The following is a 23,297-nucleotide window of genomic DNA, read 5'->3' as shown; positions in this document are numbered from 1 at the left end:
GTACACTCTCTTTATTATTTGGAATACTTAAATGTAATGAATTTTAATTATGAAGTTCTATTTTAAATCTATTTATTTAAATTATATCATCCAATCAAAATTCATCCAACCTGACCGTCTTACATTGTTTGATAATTTACTGTCCGAAATGGTAACAAAATTTCAAATTCAACCCATCAAACCCCAATCCAAAGTCAACCGTGAAAATTTATTACATGTGTTATTTATTTATTTTTAAGGTTACAGTTCTTCCTTGTCAACTCCTGCTGACTGACTGTATCTGGCTACTATAAATAAATGATCTGTTTATTATATTCTGGAAAATTAATTCGATCAACGTGCTCGAATGTTCCACATTGAAATCGTTTCTAAGCTTCAATAATATTTATTAATTTTCACGTCTACTTTTGCGTGCTAATTAGCAATATTATTAATTGTAAAAGATCATCCATGGAGATGGAGCTACCTTGTCTGCACTCATTTATATATATACTATAAATAGCTGTAACTCATCATCAGCTAATGATCATATATATCTGTCCAAGATCCAAGCATTAAAGCCGTGTCCTCAATCAATTGCTAACTAAAAGATTCTCTAGACAGAGACATGTATGTATATTATCCATTTATTAATCCAAACAGAATTCCATAAATATTTATAATATATATGTTGTCTTTAAGTTGCAGTCAGTCGTAGTCAACATTCCAGTTCAATGTCCGTATCACTTTACATACACACATATATATATATATATTGAGTACAATTTAGATGTACAAGAGCATAAATTTAAATTCTTGCCACCAATTTCCTTGGATAGGAAATCTTGTTCATGCTCAAAACAAAATTCATCAAATTAAACACCATGGAGATGATTAGGCAGCTGAAGAAAATTGGTAATGAAGATCCAAGGAGAGTTGTCCACTCCATTAAAGTGGGATTATCCCTCACCTTAGTGTCCTTACTATACTACTTCCGGCCTCTATACGACGGCTTCGGACAGGCCGGAATGTGGGCAATCTTGACTGTCGTCGTCGTATCTGAATTCACAGTCGGTATGTATCTATATACACTTAAAAATCAAATCTTTAAAGCTTGCATTGCATGCATGTGTCAATGTCTATATATTACCTATCCTCTATTTTATATTTTCTAATTAATTTGTTCTGTTTTTGTATATATATAGGTGGAACGCTATCGAGAAGTTTAAACCGCAGCGTAGCAACTCTGGTAGCCGGCGGGCTAGGCGTTGGAGTCGAGTACTTTTCCGGCCTTTTTGGGGAGAAAGGAGAGCCTGTTGTTCTTGGCCTTTTAGTATTCACTCTTGGTAATTAATTATTTAATTAATTTCATTATATTATACCACATTATTGATCATTAATTCTCATGTGAGAATTTTATGAACATTTGCAGCTGCAGGATCCACATTTGTGAGATTTTTCCCCAAAGTGAAAGGAAGATATGACTATGGAGTGCTGATATTCATACTGACATTTAGCCTCGTCGCGGTGTCGGGAGTTCGAGTTTCGGAAATCTTGAAGCTGGCTCATCAGAGGTTGTCCACTATTCTGATAGGAGGGGTGACTTGCATTCTGGTTTCTTTATGTATTTGCCCTGTTTGGGCTGGCCAGGATTTGCATAATCTTACTGCATCGAACATTGGAAACCTTGCTCTTTTCTTTCAGGGTAAAAATACTAATAACATGTATTGAATAAAACACATCTATATCTATATATGTAATGTAAGAATACTAATGAAGTTGGGAACACTGGAAATTGGCTACTACAGGTTTGGCAGATGAATTTGATGATAACAGTGGTGTTTCAACTAAGGAAGGTGACAAGAAGATCAATTCATATCTGCAGAGCCCTACAAGTGTGTTGAACTCAAAAGCAACTGAGGAGTCATTGGTGAGAGTAGTTTTCTGTGTATCTATCTATATATATATATATATATAAATGCAATGGGAGTGAAGTGTGACCGTTACAGGCAAACTTTGCATGGTGGGAGCCATGTCATGGTGAGTTCAAGTTCAACCATCCATGGCAGCAATACTTGAAGGTTGGTTGTGCCACCAGGGATTGTGCTTACAAGATCCAAGCCCTCTGCGTCTGCATAAACAATTTTAATACTATAATAATAAACTATAAATCTTCTTCACAGGTAATTACAATATAATATATATTAATCAAACCCATCTTTACATATATTAATTATATAATCAAAAACCCTAATTCATTGAATTGGGCGCAGGGAGCTTCAAGTTCATCATCATCATCATCAGATAAGTTTGCTCCATTGTTCGTGAAGATCAGCCGCGAAGTCAGCAGTTTTCTGAAAGAATTAGCTGCTGCCATGAAAGACATGAGAGTCCCAAACCCAATAAACTCTTCTTCTTCTTCTTCGATGAAGAATTTGAGTACAGCAGCAGCTGATGAGGTCCGAGCTATATATCTTATGTTGTCTGAAAAAGTGGGAGTTGAGGAAATCTTGCCATTACTCGTCATTTCATCGTTGCTGCTCGACATCATTAACAGCCTCGACAAAGTTGCTCTTCTTGTCCGCCAACTTTCTCTCAAAGGAGGCTTTCGAAAACCAAATCTACCTCAGAAATTGCAATCTAATTGTGATCATGTTGTGGTAGAAATTCATTCATTAGAGGCTGCAAGAAACACCACCACCCAGTCCCAGACCCAGTGATGTATAAAGTTAATTATCTATTTAATAGCCTAATCCAATCTAATTTTGATCGTTTGATTCATTCTTTTGGGTCATGGGCCTTCATGTCATTTTACACTCATATCGCTTTAACGTATTCTTTTAGACTAGATCAGATAATATAATATTGAAACACAATTGTTGAGCATAGTTCATGTGCTGAATTTAATATCAGGAGTGGATCATATGTTGATGTGTACGTAAATGAATTCAGCATTCATGGGAAATGGGACAAAAGTATCATTCAAGCTATATATACATTCAAGTGAATTCTGAAATCAACCATCTCTCAGTAGACAGACAGAATGCTAAACAAAAAAACCGAATATATTGTGACCCATACAGCATTTTAATTGGAGTTTTAGCTAAGGAAGTAGCTACTGTTCTGCAACACAGGGAGTAAAATGCACCGTGGAGGTCAGATCAGAAGAGCACAGCATAGACAAGATCTGTAATAACCTAACAAGGTTGTAGCTTATCTAACACAATGCAAATAATGATGTACACCTTAGTTATGTTTTCTACTTACCAGCCGTAAATCGGGTTTTGTACCTGTGGAGGCAAAAGGCGCAGATCCTTGCTATGCTGTTTGTCATAGTCCCTTGATCCAGGAATGGCTCCGGTGCATAGTCGCAGAAATTCGTTCCCAGTTAGACAGTTGTGTGCAAAGGCCAATCCTCCATCTACCACTTCATTTAAATTAGGCAATGAGATAGATTTCGGCATTCCATTTTTGTGACGCCTACCCAAATGCTTATCAGCTTGACTATCCAAAACCTTGTTGAGCTCAGAAAATTCCATGAGTCTCTGGGTGGCGGCTTCCCATGAAAGGATGTATCTTTGCTCTGGTGTAAGCGGCAGTGGTTCATTGGCCATAGCTTCCTTTACTTTAGCAACAAAATCTTCTGGAGTCTTGTATGTCAAGCAGTTGGGAAACACTCTGAAGAAATCATTCGAAGGGTGGTCTGCGCAAACAACAAATTTTCCCATTGCAAGGGCTTCAGCAGTAGCAGTGCAGAGTACATCACTAACACTTGGGTTTATGAAGACTTTGTAGCTGCAAGTTAAACAAAACGGAGAATGTATGTCACTCTTAAGTAACCATTCAGTTGAACCAAGTCATTTCAAGTAACTGGAAAAGCCGAGCAAGATTGATTGCATTTTTCACCATAAGGTGCAACAAAGCTATTATATAACCAGTTAGAATACCACATACCTATGTAGAGAATCATCAGCATGATCTCTGCCTTTCATAAAATTGAGATTCAAATTTAGTCTTTTGGCTGTGCTCTGAACTTCATGGGCATCCTCCCCATTTCCATATACATCCAAGTTGAAGCCATCAAGGTCATTTTTTTGCTTGGCCAGCAAATCTATCAACTCTTTGTACCCTTTAGCCCATACCATCTTGCCTAAGAAATATGCCCCCTTGGAAAAAGTCTGCTCTCCACGCTCCTTTCCTGCAGCTACTTTTTCACCAATCTTCAAGAACTTGGGATTTACACCATGAACATTGCACACCATAGACTTTGGTAGATCCTGAGTGGCAGCAGATAGTCGAAGGACCTAGAAAGGAGAATGAAAACTGAGAATAGGTGATTGTGCAACTTTCAGTGAGTTTAAATTAATGCAGAATTTCAGCTACTAATTACTAGAGAACTCGTATAACTAGCACACCTAATCCATACCTCATATGTGAAAGAATTAGATACGAACTGCGGATAAAGAAACATTACCTTGTCACAGTATGCTCTTATGACCCAATTGTTGATGTGTTTAACAAAAAATGCTTGGAGAGCGCCATTCCTTTCCCTCTTGATATATTCCAAGTAATTTGTGTGAACTATGCCAACCACATGGTTGAATTTATCAGTCCAGCGCTTACCATGATGGTACCAGTTTAAATGTTCAGGTTCTTCTAGGATTGCAATATCAGCATCCTTGGGTGAAATAAACTGAGATGTGTCTCCAGCTGGTATAATACTCCGCCTCGATTTTGAGAACTGGGGAAAATGCATGCAAAATGTTTAACAGTTCACCAAATATGTAATTACTTGTATAATATCCGCAACAAAATAATAACTATAAATGTTCGTAAAGTGTTAGACCGCTGTAAACTATATATAAGCCGCTCAAAACCACAATGTAATTGTAGAAATGAATAAGCCACTAAATGGATAGCTGGCCGTTGTCCTAGATATACCTTAGCATGAAATCAGGTGTTCCTAACATATCAAACAAGAAATTAACTCATAAAATCCTTACCTTTCCTGGGTAAAATGATATCTTGAAGTCGGCCTTGAATCCAACCCTTTCCTCAAGCCAGCTGCGTATATAACTTTCCTGTTCCTCAGGTGAGCTAAAAGTGAGATTGTTAGGGTATACTATCTCCTGATCAGATCTACAAAGCCATGGCACCAAAAGTGTGACATTTTGCTTAGCAGAGTTCGCTAAATAGGCTGCTCTGAACAATGGGTTGACAGCAGTCCCGGTCATCCAAGGAAGGCTTGCAGTTGTAACAATAGCCACATGTCTTTTATTGTCCAATTCATCGTGCTTTCCAGAATCACTCCAAAAGCCACCTTCATAGCAATGCCCTGTACTTTGGACAACACTGGCTAATCTCAAATCTAGCTCATCAGTGATGTTCTCACTTTCAATCATGGATGACTCTCCTGCAGGTAAGGAACGCAGCAGAAGTTGATCTTTACGTTTTCTGCACAAGCTTTCCACAATTTTATCTGAAATGCCTGGCAAAAAATAGATGATCAAAGCTAATCCATAATTTCCATATTAGAATTGGACAGATTTAAAACATAACTAATAACAATAATATCAGAATAAGACATTCATGGGGAATAAAATGTAATTCTTTTTTCTAGGGACTCCGAACTGCAGTTGAGAGATGAAAAAACAGGGAAAAGTAATTAGAAATACAGGCTTAAAGGAAAACATAAAGCAAATTCTCCATATAACTCCAGTTAAATCGAAACTAATCCACATCACCAAAATACGCAGTCAATCACAATTTCATAGACATTCACTCTGCTAAGTTCTTTTCCATTGAGCAGAATGCAATGCATAGGGTCTGCATACCTCGATTAATGCCAAGTTGATCCAGTAAGGGGCTAGACTGCCTTACTAAACAAGCCAATAGTTCTGTTGCATCCAGAGGCGGGACTTCCTATTGCAAAGAAAATGACAAAATGTTAATACAGTAGCAAGAAAGCCAGTAGGCTCATAGTCTCATACACTGCTAGGTGAATGATCTTGAAGATTTGAATTTTGTAAATAACTTCATTTTCTCATGTATACATACATATAGAAAGTTGACCGCATATGATTTTCCTATTCAATAAGTTGTTGATTTATGTTAACGTCTTCCAAATTCCGAAGATACAGCAGTGAATTCTTGCAATTATATAGTTTAAACTGTTATACAAGACCTTTTGTCTATTTATTTTCTCCTATCTTTCTCACGATTCAGCATGTAACATATAAATTGCATATCCACCTCAGAGAACCATTCCAATACACAAAGATGAGATAACAGACAAACCTTTGACTCATTTGGATCCTTGCAAATTGCTTTCTGTAAAAACAGTGAAAGAACGGAAAAACAAAATCAGCATATGTATAACATATGAAATCTATAGCAAGCTAGTCTAACAGTGATGAGGTGGTAAAATAAGTGTTTATTTTGATATAAAAAGGCATCTTCAGTTTAGAGAACATGACAGAGAAGACCAAGCAGCAGGAAAATGCCGCAAAAACTCCATATCAATTCCATGGAGGCATTCAAATACCGAACTCTATACAATTGTGTTTCATGTTTTTAAAATCAAATGTACTCAAGAGAGATGCTTAATAAGTTTATACCATTAAAGATTAACCATACCTAACATCATAGCAAACAGATGAGATGGATAATAAAAAGGCTTTCAACCAAGTAAATACCAATACATTCATCAACAAGCACAAACAGAAAAAGAATCAGAATTGCCTACCAGCCCCGACTTCAATCTCTCTACGAACTCACTATTCTTAATCCCCTCCAAGATCTCACTGGAGCTCTTGTGTTCCAAATCCTTAAGCCTCGATTTTAGCGTCTTTATTGGTTCCCAAAATTCCTCAAATTGTCCCTCTTTCGCTTTCACCTTAAAGCCCACCCTCCTCCATTTCCTAAGGCTCTCCGTCTCATCCTCCTCATCTTCCCCAACCTCCGCGACAATAGCGTTTTTAATCGCGGACAAATCAATTTTAATCTGCGGTCGTGGGTAAAACTTGAAATCTGGCGACGAATACGCCCGCCTAATTTCGGATAGCTTCGGCTGCAGCTTCCTGACAAAATCGATTTCCGCAGGAGGAGCAGAGTTGAGCGTAGCGGAGGCGGTGATACTGGGAACACTGAAGGGCGATTTGGAAGCCGAGTTGATGAAATTCTCAAATTCTCTATCGGCTAGGTTTTTAAAGGAGTTGGCTCTGTTCTTGAGCAGCTGGAGATCGGCATCAGCGGAAGACCGGACCTCGCGCCAGCTCTTGGATATAAAAGACAAGGCTTTCTCCGCCGTCGCAACCGAGCTAATCGAGCCTGAAGACGCCGCCGCCGTTGAGGGAGATGAACGCACCTCCAGCGGCTTATAATTCATCGTATTCCCCTCTTCTTCCCCGATCAATCGCTGCCCTGAGAATGAATGAAGGAAAATGGTGGCGAAGTTTGTGGAACGACGGCTCGTGCTTGTTTAGCGTATCGTATTTAACGGATTTGGAATTGGTACGGCCTGCAGATGCACTTCTGCGCAGCAGCCATCAGTAAATATATCACAAGTAAATTTTATAATAAATAAATATAAAATCAAATTTAAATTATTAATTAGTAATTATAATAAATGCTTCAAAGATTCAAGTAAACACATAATAACAAGAAAATTAAATATATGATCGACTTTGGTTTTTGTCTTGACATATATCAGCAGAGCCCATGGCATATTCTTTGTATTATCCTACCAGAATAAATAACGGTAACGGTGAAAATAGGACGAGCAAAAATGTGGGTTAGAGCCACGTGGCGTGACACGTGTGATAGACTCCACGCCATTTGGATTCCGGATGGCTAAAACGCGGTGTCGTGATAACGCCGTGGGACCTGCTCTCAATTTTTTGGAGGCTCTAATGAATTTCTGGCCACCTTTTTAGTTGCCCGGAATCAATTAAAATATATAATTTTGTAATTTTTAAGATGATTTTGAAATGTGACACCATAAAATAAAATTCAGATAGTGAGAGTTTTTTTTGTTTGTCGGATGACACCACATAATGTATTTTGTTTGCTAATACTTTATTTTGTTGAGTGTTTATTTTCACTCTTTTTATGTAGGGGGTTTTCTTGAGTTTAAAATACCTAACTAGGGATGTCAATTCGTGTTTTTAGGTCGTGTTCGTTTCGGGTTGAGCTATAAGGATAACAAAAACCCGAAATCTGACCTGAAATCCTAGACTCGAACACGACACGAATTCTTTCATGTCGGGTTCAGATTGACCTAAATTAGTTTCAGGTTACCCGAAACCCGAACAAACCCGACACGAAACATACCTGAAAATTTTTAAAAAATTAAATTGACCTAAAAAATATCATTTTTATTTTAATTTCTATATTATTTTGTATTTAAAATAATATAAATATTATAGATTAAAATAATAATAATAAAAATTTCAGGTCAACCCGAAACACGAAACCCAAAACCTAACATGATTTTGATATTTTAGGTTATTAGGTCAACCCGAAACACGACCTGAACACGACACGAATTTTTTTTGTTTCAGGTTCGAGTCGACCTGATTTTTTTCAAACCCGAAATACTCAAACCCGAACCTAAAAAATTTCAGGTCGAACGGGTTCGGTTTTTCGGGTCGGATTTATTTTTGACACCCCTAGTATTAAGTAGTATTTCACATAAATATTAGACTTGTAGGCAGGTAACGTGGCAAAACACTATTGGTCCGGAGTCATAAAGAATACGGTGGAACGTTCGAGACTGCATTTAGCATTTCATCGGCATTATGTTGACTCAAAGCATTTGACCACATTTCATCATTCATGAGTATCTTATTTATTTATTAATTAATTAATTTACTTTTAAATTCATCAACGTTCCACACGACGCCACTTTCCTTTTCCCCAATAAACTAATAAAATAAAAAATAAATAAAATTGCAATGTAAATGAAATCTCATAATTGCACTACACTACATATATATGTGTGTAAATTAATTGGGCAATCTTGTAAGAAATCACGTGGTGTGCTTTTCACTAATTTGACGATGGAAACTTCAACGATCAAAACTATCCCACATTTATGCAAACCAAATTCTTACCAAACTTTTCGTTTGTGTTTCATATGTCGGGCTATTAATATATGGGGCGTGAAGCTAGAGCTCACAAAAAGTAATTCCACCCGACAATTTGATACAAAAATAATTAGACTTAAATAAGGATTTTAATCGATAATATATACGAATTGACACAAATCCAATAATAAACAAGTCAAATTAGAATTGAGGTTTCCAATTCGAACTCTACATGATTATAATATATTAATATTAATTAATATAAAATAATTTTAATTTAATAATCAGATGTATATTAATTTAAATTAAGTTCAATTTTACATAATTAAACATAATTTATTGTACACGTTGAAACCAATAAAAACTAAGGGGGTGTTTGTTTGTGTTTCGTAGAATTGTTTTATTTGTTTCAGTATTTTAAAAACATTAAAAAAGATGGAATTGCGAATGATATATGATTGTAATACATATATGATTAATTGTATTGTATTTTCAAAAAATTATATTTATTAATTCTGATCTTTAAAATTATCATAATTTTGTTCGTGGTCATGGAATTGAAAATTTTATATAATGGAGTGGGCCACTTTTTTGGAAAGCCCAAACCAAAGCCCAACTGTTTCACAGCCAAACAGATATATGTAAATTTTCGCGAGTGACGTGTTTATGTTCGGAGGGAACAAACGCGCCGACGACTGGCGGCCGACGCGGTGGCGTTATTTCTGTGTTTCCTTAGCAGATAAGATTTGTAATTTTGAAGAAATGGTATGACCATTTTCGCCATTTTCAGTCCTCACCCAAAACTGTTCATCCCAATCGAATAAATAAAAAAAATTCAGATTTCCGAGACCACCACCATCCCGAGAAGGAAGTAACTTGCGTATACCTTTCCACCGGATTGCACTTGTTTATATTCGTCTTTGGAAAGGTTATTTGGTTTCAACAAGCGGAAGAAGAATTTAGAACAAGGATGGGGCTGCTCTCCAATAGGTGAATTTGATTTGTTTTACCTCCAGATATCTGCGTTTTTCTTTTGGTCTGTTCTAACTGTTCTTTTTTTTTTTTTCCCCTTTGATGTGTGTCTGTGTGTGTTTGTTCGGGCGGCAATATATACAAAACGCACAGAATTGAAAGGAGCAGCCTCAAGCCCGGGGATCACATATATTCATGGCGTTCTGCTTATATTTATGCTCATCACGGTTAGGTTTAGTTTCGATTTTACAAATTCCGCGTAATTTATTTATTTATTTTTTGAATCTGCTGTGAATACGAACTGCCGGTTTGTAGTTGGTACAATGATCGATGTGATAAATTTTAGCGATAATTAAAACTTAGTTCTTATAGATTCTAATAGATTTGTGAAAAAAAAAAAAAAAAACAGATCTTGTGTTCCCTTAATAGGGTAGTGAGTTTGGTTCCAGTTGTTTGTATTTCAACATCTTGCTTTTAGATTCTTCACAAATTAGTGTGTTCATGAATGACATGAATATGATAAAAAAGAATCATTACATAGAAGGATACATCGCAGCTCATAAATAAGAGGGATTGTTGATTAGTGAAAAGATAGACACTTGATATCCTTATTACCAAGTGGCTCGGTATATCATGCCTCATGCTGGATGGTTGTCCTTTTGTATGGTCTTGTTGATTTCATGAGCGTGGCCTGGATTTTAGGAATGAGGTCATAGACATGGAAGCAAAATGAGACGATATTCCTGAATGTGCTCTTTGTTGAACTGATACTAGTAATTCACATGCTGTTGATGTAATGGATCTTTTGAAGACTCTGTTATGTTTGCATATTTGAAGTTCCTAGAGAACGATTCATTAGAAGTTATGTTATTTTATGCTTGTTTTCGATTATGATGGTTATGTTAATCTTTACTAGATAAGAAGTCCGGAGAAATATATATTGTTTTCAGTTCTCTTTCATGATGATGAGAATCAACATAATGAAATTCAGTTGAAGAAGTAGAAAAATCAAGAGGTGCTAAAAATAACCATGCAGTTCATGACAAACCTCGCCGGGAAAACATATGCACTAAATTTTCATGCACAAACCTTGCTCCGTAAGCCATTTTTAACCTCTCAGACGGGAAATTATAATTCCAATGTTTCTTGTATATTTATCTATACCCGATAATGTCTCTGAGATACAGGGAGATTAATCCTGTCAAATACCTACATTTGTGTGAAATAAGTGAAAATTCATATGATATTCTTACTTACTATGTTATTTTGTGCATTATTTCATGTCATCCACAAATTCATAGAAGTTCTCCTAAAATAGTTCTATTGTGCTCTTCTGATCAAGCTCCTAATTGAACCAGTTCAATTGTTATGGTTTCCATGGTGCTGAAGAATGTGTTCGCTCGCTCTTGTGTGGGCTTTAATTTTGACACACTTGTTTTACTTTTTGTCTGAGTGAGAACAGGTATCTACGTTGGAGATAATAGAGTCATACATTTTACGAGACGTGGACAAGAAGTGGGGACTGGTACCATATTAGATGTCCTCCTGGTAAGCTCCGGTCCAGCTAGATCCCATGTGCCATGTTCCACCTGCGCGCCAGCCCAAGAGGGACATGGTGTGGTCACCTCATGTCTGGACTGCTTTCTCTCCGGTGGAATCCTGTACCGATTCGAATATGATGTCAGCCCTGCTCTCTTTCTCGCAAAAGCCCGAGGAGGAACTTGCACACTGGCTGTTTCAGATGCTGATGATGAGGTGGTTCATCGAGCTAAATACCTGCTCGAAAATGGCTTTGGGTGCTACAACGTATTTAAGAAAAACTGCGAAGATTTTGCTATTTACTGCAAGACCGGATTGCTCGTTCTAGACCATAGCACCATGGGGCAGAGCGGGCAAGCAGTGTCCATCATCGGCGGACCCCTTGCAGCTGTCTTATCTACGCCATTGCGCCTCGTCACCACCAACATATACGGGATGGTAGCTACTGCTGTCGGGGTTTACTGCGCCAGCCGTTATGCTGCAGACATTGGCATGAGGATGGACGTGGTGAAAGTCCCTGTCGAAGAACTTACAAGTAGGCTTGCTGCTGGTATGCTTCAGGTCATCGAACCAAGCCTTCCTTCTCTACCTGCACCCGCAGGTTAGCGTGCTCGTCGTAATTTAGGAAAAAAACTATGTTCTTGGTATTCATGCTTTCTTGTTGTTTTTGGGTTTTAATTCTGTATCAAAATGTGTGTTTGATGCAATAGATCCTCCCACATTATAAGATTCTCTTCCATTTCATTTTTCTTGCATATGCTTATGGTAATAAAAGGGAAGTTGGATATAATAGTAGTGTCTTTTAAGGCCAACCTAAGACAAAAGCAAAGGTTGTCGAGGGAATAGTCTAAACCTTATTATTTACTTTTTTGACTGATTGCCCCCACACGGGAAAAGCTTAAACAAGTCTTGTCCCATCGACTAAATATTCGAAAGAGACACATCTTTCCACTAAAGTTAATTGCATGCTCTCTCATTCTTTTGATGGAATTAATTAATCGCCAGAATCGATACCACATGAAGGAATGGAATAATACATTAATCAGAGATTTTTACGATCGATCTTCAATTAGCTCCGAAACATGTATGTATATAATATTTGTAAAGTGGCTTTGACAAGATAGATCATTTTCTTTCACAGACTAGGCCAATCAGAGCCCATCACGTGGCGCAGTGTGAGAATATAGAAAGAGTCAGCATCACCACCAAAGTTTCCTTCCTGTTTGGTCTCAATGTCCACTGCATACTTCAAGATTGAGAGTGGCCAAAAATAAGTATACTAAAATTTCTTTGTTTTTATTAAATATATAACTAATAAAATTGTCTCCTATTCTTAATTATAAAAATGTGCCATGTAATGAGGCTTAAAACCGTGATTAAGGAATTTTAAGGTTGAGAAAGAACTATCCCAAGTCCCAACCCCCAGATGAATAGAAACAACATCTGTGATTGATGATCAATAATTGATTGGATAAATAAATCCAAGCAAGAGCATCTTCTGCCTCAAATGGAGCTGCAAATATGAAGACCAAGTGCACTGGATGTCCAGATAACAGCCATAGCAATGAGGCCATGACTGAATTCTGAAAATAAAATAAATATATATAAAAGGGAATATAATTGTAGTGTGAGAGAACATGTGAAATCTCCTCAAATTCTGAAAAGACGAAAATGCCACCTCTATTATTATATCGCAAAGTTAGAAACAAACATAATTATCACATCCTCTCGCCTCTCCCTGTCAGATGATTATTTGATCTCCAAGAACACCAAAAATCCCAATGTATTTTCTCCACCACTCTCTATTGCAAGATTGTGCAAATGGGTTTCCTAGAGAGCTCCCAATAATGTGCAGAACCAGCTTTTCTTGAACTCTAAATGCTCCCAGCTCCACAGTCTGCAATGGCTGCTCTTTCCCAGATATTGCTATCTTTAGCTGTGATGCTTTTCGTTTTCAGTTCTTCAGCAGTTCAAAGTGTCACAGACCCTAATGACTTAGCCATACTAAATAAGTTCAGAGCTGGCTTGGAGAATGCTGAGCTCTTGCAATGGCCGACCAATGGAGGTGACCCATGTGGTCTAACCACTTGGCCTCACATATTTTGCTCCGGCAATAGGGTTACACAAATTCAGGTCAAAGGGCTTGGTTTAAAGGGCATTTTGCCTCAAGATTTCAATCAGCTCTCCATGTTGCAGAACTTAGGCCTTCAGCAGAATCAACTGAGTGGAAAGTTACCTTCTTTTAGTGGCTTGGCTCATTTGAAGTATGCTTATTTGGATTACAACAACTTTGACACAATCCCATCAGATTTCTTCAGAGGGCTTGTGAATTTAGAGGTGATGGCATTAGACCACAACCCTCTCAATGCCACAACTGGATGGTCATTGCCCTCTGACCTACAAGCTTCATCTATGCTGAAAAATCTCACTCTTACAGGCTGCAACTTGGCTGGTCCTTTGCCTGAATTTCTTGGGAACATGTCTTCTTTAGAGGTTCTGAAGCTGTCCTTAAATCAACTTACAGGAGGCATTCCAGGAAGCTTTAGGGGGTCTCTGCTGACTGTGCTTTGGTTGAATGAGCAATCAGAGGGCATGACTGGTCCAATTGATGTGGTTGGGAGTATGGTGTCACTAACCAATCTATGGCTTCATGGGAATCATTTTTCAGGTAAAATCCCTGAGAACATTGGGGATTTAGTTTCCTTGCAGGATCTTAATCTCAATGGCAATGATCTTGTTGGTACAATTCCTGCTGCCTTGGAAATTATGCCTTTACTTCATTTAGATTTGGACAATAATCATTTCATGGGTCCTATGCCTAAACTCAAAGCTGCTAATGCCACATATGGTTCAAATCCATTTTGTGTCCCCATTCCAGGGGCTCATTGTGCCCCGGAAGTTATGGCACTGTTAGAGTTCCTTGATGGTGTGAACTACCCCTTAAGGTTGGTTGAGTCTTGGCTCGGAAACAACCCATGCCAACAGCCTTGGATAGGAATAGGGTGTGATTCCAATGGAAGTATCATTAACATAAACTTGCCGAATTCGAATCTTTCTGGCTCATTGAATCCTTCTGTTGCCGATCTTGATTCCCTTACTCATATATACCTTGGGTCCAACAATCTCTCAGGTTCAATTCCATTGAACTGGGTTGGATTGAAATCTTTGACACTGTTAGATTTAAGCAGGAACCACATTTCCCCTCCTCTTCCAAGATTCAACACCAATGTGAAGGTTATCTTGCAAGGGAATTCTCTGTTGAATTCCAATCACTCTGGTGAATCCCCATCTCAAAATAATAGTTTGTCTTCTCAGGGTTCGCCACCGTCCATCGTCCCCTCTTCTTTAACATTGGCTAATGATTCTAATTCTGCCATTCCCAAACATGATCAACCCCCTGGAGGAAACCAGCTTAGTAAGCTTTTTGTAATTGTGACCCCACTAGCTAGTTTTGCCATTCTTGTTTGTTTAATCGTGCCAATTTGTATATGCATCTCTAAGAAAAGGAAGGATGAGCAACCTGCTCGAAGCTCCCTTGTGATCCATCCGAGACAATCATCGGATCCAGACAACCCCGTCAAGATTAATGTGTTCGCCAACAGCACAAATGGAACTGTTCCTTCATCTGCCACTAGTGTCTCTGCAAGTATAAACAGTGGTGAATCCCATGTGATCGAGGCGGGGAACCTTGTCATATCAGTTCAACTTCTTCGCAACGCGACTAAGAATTTTGCCCCCCAGAATGAACTTGGCCGTGGTGGTTTTGGAGTAGTTTACAAGGGAGAACTGGACGATGGAGCTACAATAGCAGTGAAACGAATGGAAGCTGGAGTGATCAGCAGCAAGGCACTGAGAGAATTTCAATCCGAAATTGCTGTTCTTTCCAAAGTTCGCCACAGGCATTTAGTATCTCTTTTGGGGTATTCAGTTGGAGGAAATGAAAGAATTCTTGTTTACGAGTACATGCCTCAAGGTGCTCTCAGCAAGCATCTTTTTCAATGGAGGACTTTACAGCTGGAGCCTCTTTCATGGAAGAGACGACTATACATTGCGCTGGATGTCGCCCGAGGAATGGAGTACCTCCACACTCTTGCTCATCAAAGCTTCATACACAGAGATCTCAAGTCTTCAAATATATTACTTGGGGATGATTTTCGAGCTAAAGTATCAGATTTTGGCCTGGTTAAACATGCTCCCGATGGAGAAAAATCTGTTGTCACACGACTGGCCGGAACTTTTGGATACCTTGCCCCCGAATACGCCGGTCAGTAAGCATTCAGATTAACAACCATTAAAGCCTTACAATATATATATTGAGTGTTGATTTGAATTTTTCGATGGCTGCTGTGTACAGTTACAGGCAAAATTACGACGAAAGCTGATGTTTTCAGTTTCGGCGTAGTGTTGATGGAGCTGCTGACGGGGATGATGGCGCTCGACGAGGACAGGCCTGAGGAGAGCCAATACTTGGCGTCGTGGTTCTGGAAAATCAAGTCGAGCAAAGAGAAACTAATGGCTGCCATAGATTCAGCTCTGGACAAGAAAGAAGCCAGTCTTGAGAGCATCTCTGTGGTGGCTGAGCTTTCCGGTCACTGCACTGCACGGGAGCCGAATCAACGGCCTGACATGGGACACGCAGTGAACGTGTTGGCCTCTCTTGTCGAGGGATGGAAGCCGATTGATGACGATGCAGAGGAATGTTGCGGCATTGATTACAGCCTTCCGCTGAACCAGATGGTTAAGGATTGGCAGCAAGAAGCGGACACGAGCTGCTGCTGCTATATCGATCTTGAGGATAGTAATGGCAGCATTCCGGCTAGACCTGCCGGACTTGCGGCGTCGTTCACGTCGGTCGATGGCCGTTGATACAGGTGTAGATAAGCTCTTGTTTATTTTGTAGGGATGATCGGTGGTGTAGTTTGGTGTGTAATGTATTTCTTTACGAGCTTTAATCGGATGTCTTTGTTCTGAATGTCTCATCTTACCATCTACGACAGATTTTTGAGTAGTTCACACGGCTGGTTACTGTTTGAAACAACGAATTTGTTGAAATCTCAAATCGAAATCCATTTTCCAATCACAGTTTTCATTTATATTTTTGGATTTTGATTTTGATTCCAAGATTTTCGGTTAAAAAACGGTAGAGTTTCATATATAGGTAAATTGTAGATAAACCCTTGTAAGAACCTAAACCAAAGCATATAAAAATCGATTTTTGACTAGCCCTAGAAACTAAGCATCTTCAATTTTTAATTTTTTGGTCGATCATAGTCTGAGATTTTTGTAGCCACTGAAAAAAATAAGAACCAGCGTTGGATATGGAGTACAGACTCATCACCGTTCACCGTCCCAATTTTCGTTCTTAGGGTGTGTTTGTTTGGGGGTTTAAATTTTGAGTTGGGATTTGAATAGTAAAAATTTTGAATTTGAATAGTTGTATGATGTGATATAAATAGGTGATGATGCGATGTTTTGAATGTAAAATTGATTTTTAGTATAATATAAAAAATAAAAAATAGGTGTTTAATTTGATGTTTTTGGGGGAAAATTTTGGATGAACAGTGGAATTTAATCCAAATCCATCAAACGAACACACCCTAATCTCCTTTTGCGGGTAAAATTTGGGGAACTCTGTCAAATTCGTTTTGGCGGGAAGTCAGATGCACCCAAAATTTTGGCGCTCAACATTACCTATTCTAGCCTCTCGCTCAATCGTCAAACTGAGAAGGTTGGGCAGGGAAAACAGGTGGAGATGCAATCGAAGATCAGTGAATTCTTCAAATTCTCGACTTCTTCCCCGGATCCCCCTCCACTTAACGATGATCCTTCTACAATTACTGATGAGCCAGAAATTACCGTTACATACAAATGCAGGAATTTTAACGCGGAAAGGTAGATACTAAGTTCTTGTTCTTTATTTGATCTTTCTGAAATTGTTTTTGTCTAAATGCCCGTGTTAGTGTTTTTCTTTTTCTTCTTATACGGGACCGCGTTGTATTTTGAAGTTAGTACAATTCGAACTGCGAAATTAGCACTTGGTATCCATGTGATTGGAATTCGTGGTTCTTTCTGTTTTCAGCTCGATTAAGACTGGCTAAATGTTTGAATTACTCCAATATAAATCTGTCGAAAGATTACAATAAGCGTGTTCACTTTTGATTTTGCCGACTAGCTTTAGATGCCCTCCAGTTACAACATTTTTTATTCTTGTAGTGAGCTTGATAATGATATTACCAACAAAGAATCAAGGGAAAATGATTCTATTAACTTCACCAAGCTGGACCTCGGCGACAATAGTAGAAAAGTTCTGAATAAGAAGAGGAAATATGCACAGTTGCATTTGGAGGTTGGTCAGTCTGATTTTCTATTGCATACATGTTCTGCATGTGGATTCAAGTATGCTCCGGGCGATAGCACCGATGAAAAGGTTCACAAGACATTTCACAAGAATTACACTCACGGGATACCTTTTAAGGTAATAGGAGGAATTGATTGTTTTATATTTCACGTTTCTTGATGATATAATCACTATGTTCTCTTGATTACAAGGGATGGCGAAACGAAAGTGTCATAGAGACGCTGGAAGGGGGGCGCATCATTTTGGTACAAAACGGGGATCCACCTCCTCAACATAACAAGGTACTGAGTTGTCTTGGACTTGTTCTTTATTGATGTGGAATTGACATCAATCTTTATAAGTTGCAGGTTCAAGAAGTTGTGCAAATGATGGAAATGGAGCTTGAAGATGGATGGATACTTAATCAGCACTGTAGGGTAACAAGTTTCGGATACTGATTGCTCAGAATTCTGGGCCTTTTACATTCTCATCATTCTAGACTTGTGGTTTGTTTGCTTTAAATGTATTGGTTGGCTTTAACTGAATCATGGCTACTAGTTGGATGCAAATTTGTGTTTTCTGCCTAACAACAGGTGTATCTATACATATCATCACAAAGAGTGTCTGGATGTCTCGTTGCTGAACCAATAGACAAAGCCTACAAAATCCCCTCTGGTGCACTCAATGAAACATGTAATAATGTGATTACAAAGGCAAAGAGGAGGGGCTCAGCCACTCTTCAGTTTGGCAATGTCTGTCTCCAGAGGGAAATCATCAGAAGAAACGAAAGTCCTGAAAATGGGTTCAACAGTGATGGAGTGATTTTGTGCAAAGAGGAGGCAATTCCTGCTCTTTGTGGCATTAGAGCCATTTGGGTCACTCCTGCCAATCGAAGAAAGCACATAGCCAGCACTCTACTGGATGCAGTGAAGTAAGTCGATCATTCTTAGAATTTTAGTAGAGATATTCAAGAAGGTGTTTCTTTAACCTTTTATTTATGAATATGCAGGAAGAGTTTCTGCTCAGGCTTGATTCTTGATGACACACAGGTAGCATTTTCACAACCCGCCTCACTTGGAAAGGCTCTAATGTCTAGTTATACGAGAACTGGCTCTTTCTTGGTCTATACAACTGGTAGGTAGCTAGATTCTAAATTGTGAGATAGATATAATATACTATGTTACTGTGTTTCTGAAAGAATGCAATAAATGGTTAGTTTTATCATTTTCTTTTTTATTTGTTCTTTTCTATTCTTTATTTTTTTATATACAATTCTCAATATATATTACCATATTTAATATAAATGTTATTTTTATATTATTTATTCAATTTTTTATATCTAAAAAAAACTTCAAATTAAAATACTAAACATATAAATCGTTTCTATTTTAAGATAGATAATTTATTTTAAAACTCTTTTTATTGATTTTTATTTTATTTTTTATTAAGCCGTTATCATAATTCTTATAAAAAATATTTTATCACTATAAGAATATTAGATCCTATTATTTAAATATAAATAATATAAACATAAATCAAATACATTTTAAAAAATATACTTATTATTTTTCTACCAGTATCATATTAAATATTATTTGTCTCGGACCAGTGATGTGAAAGTTGGACGTGTGACCGTCAAATTCCGATGTCTCAGACAACCCGGCACATCATAAAAAACAACATAAATATTACTTTTTTATTATTATTTAAATGTATTTTTATTTTGATTTCAATTAATTTCACTATTATTCAATTTGATGGTTTACAATAAGAATATAACTTAACAAAAACCAAACGAATTCATTATAATTAAAATATTTTTATTTAGCAATTTATTTGTTATGTAATATTAACAAAAAAAATATAAAATGAACTTTTATAATTATTGTATTTGAAATGGATAAATAGTAGACGTAACTTTCATCCGTCTTTCTGTTTGGAAATGGCCAAAAAATCACACGTAATTTGCTGCTGTTAGTTTTTTCTTATCTTTTGAAAATTTCAAATTACCCAGCAGTACGTTCATTACGTACTATCCCTCTTCTCACTCCCTCTCACCTTTTCTCTACGTATATTTATATCAGATTTTTATACTTTTTTTTTTCGATATAATTTTCTACACCCGAATTTAGTTTACTTACGTCGAATTGAACTCCTCATCATGGCGGAGATTGGCGGAGCTCCAGCGTTCCCGGTGGTGTTCTTCGACGGGGAGAGGGAGATTAATGCAGGAGAGTTTCAAATCAGTCCAGATATGGAGTATAGGTCGTTTCAAATTATGCTAAGTAGGAAGATCGGAATTTCTCCCAATCAGATGTCTATATACGTCGTCCACGGAAGAAGAAGCCCTAACTCGCCAATTTTCGATTACAGACGTCGTACTCCAATTAACAGGAAATCTGACTTTAGATTGATGAGTCGCGAGAGAGATTGCTGCTTCCTTGTGTTCAAAAGATCACGGAAGTCGAGCAGTCTTAGGGATGGAGCCATAACCGGCGCTGATTTTGCTGATTTGGTAGCCGAAGGCGAGCATTATCCACCGGCGACGCATTCCGTGCCGGAGAATCCGATATTGCTCCGACGGAGTCAACCTCTTCCGCTTTACAACAGGATTTCACAGTCGGAGCGAGTGAATTTTGATAATCCGTTGCAGAGAGAAAACTATGAGATCGCGATGGCGACAGGATATTTGACAGAGGTAAACTCCGTTTCGCGCCACGGCTTAGATTCGCAATCAATTCAAACTCCAATTCCAATCCCCAGTCCAACAGATTCAACCTCGAGGATTATCGATAGTCGGTATAAGATTCATCAATCAACAACAAACAACGAAACGAAGAAAGCATTCTGCGAGGAGTGCGCGAAAGGGAGCACGACGTCGTCGTCGTCGTTTCACCATTGCATAAACGACGCTGTAGTCACTCAGATCAACACGCGGATGGAGCCGATTGGTCGTCCAAAAAAATCCGGTGTCCGCCCTGTAAACATAATGCACGCCAATTCTCAACTCTGTAACCATCTCCGACGAGTCATCGTGGAGGAACTACAGCTCCGGCTCAGGTCAGATCAATGAATTAACTTTTTGGGTATGTTTGTTTCGATCATTTGTTTTTTCACCGTTTCTTTTTCTTTAAAAACATCAAATCAGTTCAATTCAATTCAATCCCAATTAAAGTAAACGAATCTCTGCGCTGCACTGATCTTATTCAAAATGGTGGTTTGGTTAATCAACAACCAAAAGATATACAGCCACACAAAACTTGGGGAGATCTAAAGACCGATCGAACCCAATATACATACATGTATGAAAAAGCATATGTGTATGTATGTATTAATGGTAGTAACAAATAGTTTTGCAGAGCAATTCAGGGATTCCCGTGCATTGATTTGATTATCCCCTTGTGAACGATGATCATTCACTAATTCATTGACAAATCCCTCAATAGATCCTCTCTCTTCTTTAATTTTCTTTTCACTCCCTGTGTATGCTCATCAAACATGTATTCCCCAATCCCGGGGCCAATGAGCCTTGATCATGAGACGAAAATACGATCGCCATATTCCCACAGAATATTTGGATATGATCTCGACTTAGGACCCCGCCGGAGGTCTGGAAAACAGCCTCCATCGCCACCCTCAGCCCGAACACCACCGTCCCCGTGTCCAGCTCCTGGAGCAGCCCCGGCGGGACGGTGGCGTTTAAACCGGAATCGCCGTTATTCAAGACGGACAGGTTGAACTTCAATGCGTATCTCTCCATCTGCGGGACTTGGAAAGAAGGTGGCGATTCCATGGCCAGCAGAGCTTCTTGATAGAAGAGGGATGAAACCACGCTGTTGAATTGGACGGTTATGCCCTTGTCCCAGTTATGGATGGACAGCTCGGCTTCCCATGTCCCCGTCAGGCTCGTGTTCGTGGCGCTGAAGTTGGACACTTTGAGCGACGCCACTGAGAACTCCGGCGCGTACACCGTGCACAGGAGCCACGCCGCCACCATCATGCCGCAGAACAAAATCACCGCTAGAAGGAGGACCAAGCGCCGGACGGAGGCGGCGCGTCGCTCCCGCTCGGCTTCCTCGAACTTGTAGTAGTCGTCGTTGGTCATCGGCTGGCCGTAGGCGTTGTACACGTACGTGCCGGAATGAGGGCTTTGGAATTGGGGTGGTGGTGGCGCGTGGTGGTGGTGGTGGCTGTAGTCACGGCTAGCGGCGGGGTACCCCATCATGACCTTGAGGTTGACGTCATCGGGATAATGATGACCTGACGAGGGACCCATGCATATATATGTGTATATACGAAAGACACATATGATATTAGTGTATAGATCTTCTCCCTGTGATTTTAATTTCCAGATGGAAACGAGACTCACAGGGAGAGTTTGCGTCTCGGGGTCGAGAAATCAATTACGAGGGAATACCCACGCCCATTGCAGATTGAGAAAATGGGAAATGGAAATTTGTGTTTTTTAAATTGGAGTTGATCAATAAGTTGGTGGACATAACAGCTGTTGTGTTGAGGCAGAATATCAGCCGTTTGTTAACAATGGCTTGTCTCAATTTTAGGAGTATACATAATAAAAAGCCAATTAAATTTATGTATACATAATGAAAAGCCAATTAAATTTATATATATGAAGGAAGGAGTAATTCTTTTCTTTTCTATTTTCTTTTCATGTTAATTTGACCGCTTCGGAAACAAACAAATAGGGCTTAAGCTAAAACACGCGGCGAAGGAGGAGCAATGTTGGAGACCGATGTGGGACAAGTGTCGTTTATGTCATCCACGCGGGCGTACGGTGGAGTGCGTATTTATAGTGAAGTGAGGCACAGACACCCCACAAGAGGCATTACTTTCCAAAATCGAGAGATAAGAGATAGAGATATATCAGTAATTAGTAACAGAACGATCGGATCGGATCGGAGATGGATAGAGGAAAGAGCGGCGCGTGCGACGACAAGTGCGGGTGTCCGTCGCCGTGCGCCGGCGACAACAGCTGCAAGTGCGTGGAGCACAAGCAGTGCTCGTGCGGCAGCCACTGCGGCTGCAACCCCTGCAGCTGCTCCTCCGCCGCGCAAACCACCGGCACCGGCAAGGCCAACTGCAAGTGCGCCGCTGGATGCAACTGCACCACATGTGCTGCTTAATTAAATTAATTAAATAAATAAAGTAGCACCCGAATCCGAATCTCGAACCCGAATAGGAATCCGATCCATAGCGAGCAGAAGTGGAGAGCCAATAATATGTAATCAATCATATATGATATATATATATATGTATATATAAATGTATGTCTGCCTGTGTTTGCTTTTACTGAATAAGCAGTAATTAAGGATGGGTTTGTATGGTTTTTATTTGAATATGAAGTTAAAAATATATTTTATTTA

The 23,297-nt window shown here is 38.9% G+C and overlaps 6 protein-coding genes across 7 annotated transcripts; 4 read left to right on the top strand and 2 right to left on the bottom strand.

Annotated features, from left to right (window-relative positions):
• The first annotated feature begins 863 nt into the window (after positions 1 to 863).
• LOC127251738 (aluminum-activated malate transporter 2-like) lies at positions 864 to 3,070 on the top strand. The gene is made up of 6 exons (XM_051275585.1): positions 864 to 1,053; positions 1,185 to 1,325; positions 1,412 to 1,684; positions 1,788 to 1,909; positions 1,989 to 2,162; positions 2,253 to 3,070. The coding sequence occupies exons 1-6, from the start codon at positions 864 to 866 to the stop codon at positions 2,697 to 2,699; spliced, it is 1,347 nt and encodes a 448-aa protein (XP_051131542.1). The 3' UTR covers positions 2,700 to 3,070.
• On the bottom strand, positions 2,945 to 7,519 carry LOC127251736 (digalactosyldiacylglycerol synthase 1, chloroplastic). Of its 2 annotated transcripts, XM_051275584.1 has the most exons (8): positions 6,725 to 7,519; positions 6,277 to 6,309; positions 5,814 to 5,901; positions 4,983 to 5,467; positions 4,454 to 4,720; positions 3,934 to 4,283; positions 3,247 to 3,774; positions 2,945 to 3,166 (listed from the first exon to the last, which is right to left on the bottom strand). In XM_051275584.1, coding segments are annotated over exons 1-8 (2,394 nt in total). In that variant the 5' UTR covers positions 7,367 to 7,519; the 3' UTR covers positions 2,945 to 3,165. The 2 variants fall into 2 exon arrangements, with proteins under 2 accessions (XP_051131541.1, XP_051131540.1); XM_051275583.1 differs by having other exon boundaries at positions 2,945 to 3,774.
• A 2,247-nt stretch (positions 7,520 to 9,766) lies between these two features.
• LOC127251608 (protein LEAD-SENSITIVE 1-like) lies at positions 9,767 to 12,848 on the top strand. Its single transcript, XM_051275371.1, has 4 exons — positions 9,767 to 10,055; positions 10,191 to 10,264; positions 11,500 to 12,177; positions 12,718 to 12,848. The coding sequence occupies exons 1-4, from the start codon at positions 10,036 to 10,038 to the stop codon at positions 12,720 to 12,722; spliced, it is 777 nt and encodes a 258-aa protein (XP_051131328.1). The 5' UTR covers positions 9,767 to 10,035; the 3' UTR covers positions 12,723 to 12,848.
• Positions 12,849 to 12,996: 148 nt separating this feature from the next.
• Positions 12,997 to 16,584, top strand: LOC127251607 (receptor protein kinase TMK1-like). The gene is made up of 2 exons (XM_051275370.1): positions 12,997 to 15,840; positions 15,931 to 16,584. The coding sequence occupies exons 1-2, from the start codon at positions 13,455 to 13,457 to the stop codon at positions 16,440 to 16,442; spliced, it is 2,898 nt and encodes a 965-aa protein (XP_051131327.1). The 5' UTR covers positions 12,997 to 13,454; the 3' UTR covers positions 16,443 to 16,584.
• A 398-nt stretch (positions 16,585 to 16,982) lies between these two features.
• LOC127251565 (protein CHROMOSOME TRANSMISSION FIDELITY 7-like) lies at positions 16,983 to 20,205 on the top strand. The gene is made up of 7 exons (XM_051275304.1): positions 16,983 to 17,468; positions 17,790 to 18,051; positions 18,126 to 18,215; positions 18,282 to 18,350; positions 18,507 to 18,844; positions 18,923 to 19,047; positions 20,084 to 20,205. The coding sequence occupies exons 1-7, from the start codon at positions 17,329 to 17,331 to the stop codon at positions 20,137 to 20,139; spliced, it is 1,080 nt and encodes a 359-aa protein (XP_051131261.1). The 5' UTR covers positions 16,983 to 17,328; the 3' UTR covers positions 20,140 to 20,205.
• Positions 20,206 to 21,385: 1,180 nt separating this feature from the next.
• Positions 21,386 to 22,189, bottom strand: LOC127251553 (uncharacterized). Its single transcript, XM_051275283.1, has one exon. It carries the CDS (start codon positions 22,187 to 22,189, stop codon positions 21,386 to 21,388), a length of 804 nt encoding a protein of 267 aa, XP_051131240.1.
• Positions 22,190 to 23,297: the final 1,108 nt, after the last annotated feature.

This window comes from Andrographis paniculata, unplaced genomic scaffold (assembly GCF_009805555.1).
Source record: "Andrographis paniculata isolate CXL003 unplaced genomic scaffold, ASM980555v1 Contig45END, whole genome shotgun sequence".
Classification (NCBI taxonomy): Eukaryota; Viridiplantae; Streptophyta; class Magnoliopsida; order Lamiales; family Acanthaceae; genus Andrographis; species Andrographis paniculata.
This window is presented reverse-complemented; position numbering and strand designations above follow the sequence as displayed.

What these genes read in the sequence shown, in the direction of transcription:
- LOC127251738 (XM_051275585.1), top strand. Translation starts at nt 864, where the DNA reads ATGGAGATGATTAGGCAGCTGAAGAAAATTGGTAATGAAGATCCAAGG. An exon ending in CGTATCTGAATTCACAGTCG is followed by an intron (nt 1,054 to 1,184) that starts GTATGTATCTAT and finishes GTATATATATAG; the next exon opens with GTGGAACGCTATCGAGAAGT. An exon ending in CCTTGCTCTTTTCTTTCAGG is followed by an intron (nt 1,685 to 1,787) that starts GTAAAAATACTA and finishes TGGCTACTACAG; the next exon opens with GTTTGGCAGATGAATTTGAT.
- LOC127251736 (XM_051275583.1), bottom strand. Translation starts at nt 7,366, where the DNA reads ATGAATTATAAGCCGCTGGAGGTGCGTTCATCTCCCTCAACGGCGGCG. An exon ending in AGAGATTGAAGTCGGGGCTG is followed by an intron (nt 6,310 to 6,724) that starts GTAGGCAATTCT and finishes CTGTTTTTACAG; the next exon opens with AAAGCAATTTGCAAGGATCC. An exon ending in GCTGATGATTCTCTACATAG is followed by an intron (nt 3,775 to 3,933) that starts GTATGTGGTATT and finishes TTTAACTTGCAG; the next exon opens with CTACAAAGTCTTCATAAACC.
- LOC127251608 (XM_051275371.1), top strand. Translation starts at nt 10,036, where the DNA reads ATGGGGCTGCTCTCCAATAG. An exon ending in ATGGGGCTGCTCTCCAATAG is followed by an intron (nt 10,056 to 10,190) that starts GTGAATTTGATT and finishes CAAAACGCACAG; the next exon opens with AATTGAAAGGAGCAGCCTCA. An exon ending in TTATATTTATGCTCATCACG is followed by an intron (nt 10,265 to 11,499) that starts GTTAGGTTTAGT and finishes GAGTGAGAACAG; the next exon opens with GTATCTACGTTGGAGATAAT.
- LOC127251607 (XM_051275370.1), top strand. Translation starts at nt 13,455, where the DNA reads ATGCTCCCAGCTCCACAGTCTGCAATGGCTGCTCTTTCCCAGATATTG. An exon ending in CCTTGCCCCCGAATACGCCG is followed by an intron (nt 15,841 to 15,930) that starts GTCAGTAAGCAT and finishes TGCTGTGTACAG; the next exon opens with TTACAGGCAAAATTACGACG.
- LOC127251565 (XM_051275304.1), top strand. Translation starts at nt 17,329, where the DNA reads ATGCAATCGAAGATCAGTGAATTCTTCAAATTCTCGACTTCTTCCCCG. An exon ending in AGGAATTTTAACGCGGAAAG is followed by an intron (nt 17,469 to 17,789) that starts GTAGATACTAAG and finishes TTATTCTTGTAG; the next exon opens with TGAGCTTGATAATGATATTA. An exon ending in TTTCTTGGTCTATACAACTG is followed by an intron (nt 19,048 to 20,083) that starts GTAGGTAGCTAG and finishes ATCATGGCGGAG; the next exon opens with ATTGGCGGAGCTCCAGCGTT.
- LOC127251553 (XM_051275283.1), bottom strand. Translation starts at nt 22,189, where the DNA reads ATGGGTCCCTCGTCAGGTCATCATTATCCCGATGACGTCAACCTCAAG.